This window comes from Temnothorax curvispinosus, unplaced genomic scaffold (assembly GCF_003070985.1).
Source record: "Temnothorax curvispinosus isolate PA1 unplaced genomic scaffold, ASM307098v1 QBEX01001969.1, whole genome shotgun sequence".
In the NCBI taxonomy this organism is placed as follows: domain Eukaryota; kingdom Metazoa; phylum Arthropoda; class Insecta; order Hymenoptera; family Formicidae; genus Temnothorax; species Temnothorax curvispinosus.
Window position 1 is genome coordinate 1 of NW_020211749.1, and position 5,492 is coordinate 5,492.

The window sequence follows — 5,492 nt, forward strand, 5'->3', positions numbered from 1 at the left end:
TGCAAAAAAATGCAATATATATCTTCACATATTTTTGCAAAAATATATTTTATCTTTTATCTTGAATTTGAAAACATCTCATCACGTTTTCTTTATAGAATGAAAAAAGGATCCATGCAAAACGGCAAGCGATTCATCTATATATACGATTCATATATATTACCAAGACGGAATTTCGTTCTTATCTTAACGAGATTAATTTTTTGAATTACGTTGATTAAGCATCTTTCATTCCTCTTATTGATACTAAACGTTTTCGAAGTCTCGAGCTCTTTTTTTAAATTTAAATTTTCGATGATGAGCTTAACGATTTAATCTAATCCGAACTGATCTTCGATCGCTTTTGCCGTTGCAGGCAGCGGCCTTCGGTGTCTGTATACCTCGGACATATGGTGGCCGAAAATAGTGCGATGGAAATTTTTTAAGGGTAGTCGGAAAACGGCGAGAGAGAGAGGACCATCATCTCTCGTTTATAAATTTCCAAAGTCCCGTGTATGTTGTTGTAGCGACGTTAAGCGATACGTTTAGTGCCGGTCGATTTGTCGCCGTGTGGGATATATTATTTTAGTATTGGGTTTACACAAAAGGCCCTTCGCTCTGTTTATTTAACTTGAACTTCTTTATCCTTCTTACCTTACCGCGGACTTCCTCTCCGCTGTTCCGGATACCGCTCGGCGTTTCTCAAAAAGAGAGAGAGAGAGAGAGAGAGAGAGAGAGAGAGAGAGAGAGAGATGATCGTGTTTCTTTACAAAGTCATGTACTTACACCCGCGCGACATAAAATATTAACATAAAATAATCGAAATTAAATTGTAAAAATATTTTAAGTAGAAATGTTGAAGGAATTTTTTGTGGCTAACTTTCTATGTTTTATTAACTATTATTGAGTTTTTAATATGTTGCATTGAAATGTGTTCTCTGCTAGCAATGTAATATATAAAAAATAACGAAATTATACCAATATATTAAAGGGAATGTTATTTGCTTATTATATATACGTTATTTTTATCGATCATCGTTTTGCGAGCAATAAATTATTAATAGCTGCATGGTTGCCTATCAACAGGTGCCTGACCATCGTCTTTTAATTTACCGTATCTCATCAGATATGAAGCATTACAGTGGTTCTTATATTCTCAAAAAGCTCTTTAAGATACTCTAAACTGAAGCATTACAATACCTACTTCCTACTTTTGAAATTAACATCCCCGACGATAAAGTTTGTCATTATAATTTTGTCGCACTCTGTATATCACATGTATAACGATCTAAGTATAATAATTGCATTAAATAATACAAAGAGAATTCTTGAAAATCTTAGAAACATTTTTATTGGACTAGTTAACATGCTTTGGTATCAATTATGATTACAATATCATGTGGTATTGCGGTAAGTGAGTACATGAGGCAAGGAAACAGTCTCTTCTCTCTCGCGAATATATAATATCCCTTCATGAAAGATGTCGGATCAAAATACCTCGAGAATGTTAGATTATTGAATTCTCAATACTCCTCTCTTCTTTATAAAATAAAGAAAAAATGATTATAAAAAATAGATTACAAAATAGATTGCAGAATAGATTTCTTTGATGTGCAAAAAAACGCATGCAATCGTGACACGAATAGTACGTACTATTTCCTTGCCGTACAAAAGTGGAGATGCAATCGTAATTATACATTAAGATTAAATTAATAAATACTAGAGTAAGGCACTCTGGAATAAATAAGGCGTGAACGCACGACAGGATCGTCGCCGTCGCTGTAACCCAGCTGGTGGTCGCTCTTCGTAGATATCGCTAGCTCGCTGTCAGTTAAGCTCTGATCGGATTGTCAGAATTTTTTTGTTAGTAATAAGAGAACTGTTGCTCCTGATTATGGCGCATGGTCGCGCCTTGATGACCCGAATGATGGAAGTTTTGGATATCATGAGTCGCTTGCTGGCCTCGATACTGATTACAGCTCGAAGACGTCGAGGAGGACACGTTGCAACTGTTGTTCATAAGCGTCGCTGCGTTGTTGCTCTGAATAGCGAATGGCCATGACTGTAATTCAAATCATTCTTGCCGCATTACTGAATCGAATTTAAATGGATTAGATTGCGACGTGTATTATGACCGTCTCGAGTATTATTAAAATTCGTTGGTCGCCGTTAAATCGATGTTATAACGTAGACATATATTTATATTATGTACTATTATGTGCTATTATGAGATCTCGTGTTTTTTTTTAGCTCAGCTTGATTTTATTCGAATTCGTAGAAGCATTTTTACAGACAGAACATTCTTTTGATCATCGCGAGAGGAGGGCGACGAGAGGCCAACTATTTCGCGGCGGAAAACGGCATGCTTCTTCAAACAACGGAACTAACTTAGAATTAATGGTGGCAAAGGGTGGGTGGAAGGTTTTGGAGTGATTCGATCCACCTGGACAGACATAAACAGAGTGGATGACTGCGAAGACGGCGCTCGCAACTCCGAGTGGATCCACCTGGTCTCTGTGTTATTTTACGGAATCGTTATCAAGTCGAAAGTCTGATTGTAAAAGCGAGAAATAGGTCGGAAATAACTCTCTCATTTGGATTTCCGTTAAAATCAGATAAATAAAAAACTCCTGTTTAATTCCACATTTCGTGGAATTTTTTGCTCAGTTATATATCAAAGAATAATGAATGCAATTAAGACTCTTTATGGAAAAATTTTGAAAGATACTCGACATTTAGATCTCTTTTCGTTAAATCTATCTATCTTTTCTATACTAATAACTTTCTAATTAATGATTTTAAGTAATTACTAATTACTAAACATTTTTGCCTTATTATAAAATTTTTCATTATTAATATCCATGCATTAATATGCATGATTGTTCTTATTAATGTTTCTTAAAGTTAAACTAATTTCCTAAAAATCAGAAAAAAGAAAGCTTGCTCAAACTTTGATTAGTTTTAATTTTAATGGGGACGCTTACCAAGGCCAGCGACAAAGATTTGGTGGTTTCAGGATGGGCTTCACCGTCATCTCGAAGCACTGATCGCAGATGAGCGATGTATGTTGCGGCCAAACGTAACGTATCCAGTTTGCTTAATTTTGAATCAGCCGGAATCCAGGGCAAAGTTGTTTTTAATCTGCAAAATGCTTTGCTTAAAATTCTCATTCGCGCGCGTTCTCGGGCATTGGCAGCATTTCGTGGAGCGCGACTGTCCATGTCGTCCTTCATGTATTTCTCGTCAGAAGGATATTCTTCCAGCGACGATGTCGAGGCGCGGCGTTTTCGAGGCATCCTGTTGCATCAATAAACTATTGTTATTTAATTATTCGGTAATTACGCGAATTGAAAGGTAGATAATTATTACTTATCGCAGTAAAAGATATTTTTTAAATAATTGTTTGTTTAATTAGAGAGAGAGAGCGTAGCTTTCTTTATTAGAAACTTCTACTTTATTCCTCTGAAAAATAGAAGTTATGGACAAAAAATAGAAAATAATTATTCACTAAGTAGAGACTACTAAAATTGTTATTCCTGTTTTATTGGAAAAATTTGAGAAACAGGCAAGGCGAAAATAATTAAACTTTTACAGCAAGGCATATTTTACGGCACATGATTAATTATTATGTTGACAAATAGGAAAAGCAATCAATGATTAAAACGATTAGTTTACTATCGCGTAACAACATAATAGAGAGTTTTTAAAATTGAATTATCACATAACCGAAGCTATGCGATTATCGAACGCGAAGCATTCTCTCTTTTCGCGTTATTTTATTTTTACACAGTCAAAAATAAAATTAATTGTTATTTACTTCAGTTCCATTTATCCTTTTAGATATATTTCTAAAAGTTGGCTCATAATTTCTCTTTAATATTTTGCACGTTTTATATCGCAGAATCTGAATCTAATCAGGAAACTGAATTGCGAACTGATATTGTGTTTAGTGTTATACAAAATTAAGAGAAAAAAGTGATTATTTAAAAATATTTTTTTTAAACGTCGATTTGAAATAAAAATGCAAATTATTATTTTTAGAAATAATCTTAATAATAACAATTAACAATTTAATAATCATTGTTTAAATTTGCACTTTGCACATACACAATTACAGATTTTTAAAGGCACAAGACTTCAGTTTATTGTCTTAACACACATCCGCAACAAGATATATTTATAATCACACGAAACTTCAGGTATAAAGGGACACAAGACACAAGTGACAAAGTCCGAAATAACGAGCTGCCGCAAATCGCCATTTAAATTTTTAATTCATGATTATTAATTTAATTACATCAAGACAGAGATCGAAGATCGAAGGATAAAATTGCGTGATATAACTTTGTGTAAAAGGAATAGTATAAAAACTTCTCTCTCTCTCTCTCTCTCTTTAATGGCTACACTTAGATCGTTGATCATCGTCGTTGTCACTTGCGTCCGAACCGCACAATTAATAATGTAACTTGCTCCGATACCTGTGATCGATTATTCCTTTTTTTATTCGCGATCACGCGAGTGTCCACCGACAGGTCACAGCAGATCGCGTCTGCGGCGTGCAACTAATTGTTAGTCAATGTTCTCGGAGCAGAAGCCGAAAGATTAACCGGGAGGAGCAACGCGAGGGATGGGAAGAGAATTAGACAGACAGAAGATGTTGTTCGTTGGAGGGACGCGGAGATTTGGGACGTCCCGAAAACCAGGCGGAGCTTTCGAACATCAGTCGCTAGTCTCATTCGCCTCATCTTGTTTTCCGAGATGCTGCTCGATCCAATCCGCGGGAACGCCCTGGCATTCGTAGCCACCTGGCACATCCTTCCTGGTTTTCTTCTCTTTCCCTCTTTCTCTCTTTCTCTGTCTCAATAGAAATGTAAGGGGGAAGAAACCAAGACCTGTATTAATATCTCGCATTAAACGCTACTTCAGATTTTGAAACATTGTTGCGTGAATTAGACTTTCACATTAGTGGCGATCGTCCATTCAATCTATTGATTATAGCTTTGATTTCCATATAATTGCTGTAAAATAATATAAAAATATACCTGTTTGAATCTCTCTCTCTAGATGTTATATCAGTCGCTTTTAAATAGAATCGTACATTCCGATTGTGATTTAGATAACACATTAAAGATATCCTTAAATATTTGGTGAGTAATATTATAGATAGGATAATGGTGAGATATTTTACCAGATATGGAAGAACTTAATTTCTTATCGAGATTATCATTATTGTACTTCTTTAAGATAAACAATTTCTTCAGTATTATTTTATACCACTCGATTTAACAAAGAGAGAATGCTCTTCAGATATTCTCACATAACTATAATACGTGATACTCCGTACTTATAATTGTGTTAAATTCTGCATATGTATAATCTCATATTCTCTCGAGCTCAGAGGCTATATTTAACGATAGATTGAGATACATAATTGTTATTTAACCATCTGCTCGAGCTCATGTAGTTGCGTAATTGTTGGCGTATCAGATCATACTAACTTCTCTCGCCTACAA

General features: G+C 35.0%; 1 protein-coding gene across 1 annotated transcript; it reads right to left on the minus strand.

Moving 5' to 3' along the window:
- Nucleotides 1–1,339: 1,339 nt before the first annotated feature.
- On the minus strand, nt 1,340–4,780 carry LOC112468763 (transcription factor 21). The gene is made up of 3 exons (XM_025038105.1): nt 4,458–4,780; nt 2,964–3,276; nt 1,340–2,041 (listed from the first exon to the last, which is right to left on the minus strand). Exons 2-3 carry the CDS (start codon nt 3,273–3,275, stop codon nt 1,844–1,846), a joined length of 510 nt encoding a protein of 169 aa, XP_024893873.1. The 5' UTR covers nt 3,276; nt 4,458–4,780; the 3' UTR covers nt 1,340–1,843.
- Nucleotides 4,781–5,492: the final 712 nt, after the last annotated feature.

Coding starts and splice junctions, on each gene's coding strand:
- LOC112468763 (XM_025038105.1), bottom strand. CDS start 3,275: ATGCCTCGAAAACGCCGCGCCTCGACATCGTCGCTGGAAGAATATCCT. Junction 2,042..2,963: donor AATCTTTGTCGCTGGCCTTG/GTAAGCGTCCCC, acceptor TTTGAATTACAG/TCATGGCCATTCGCTATTCA.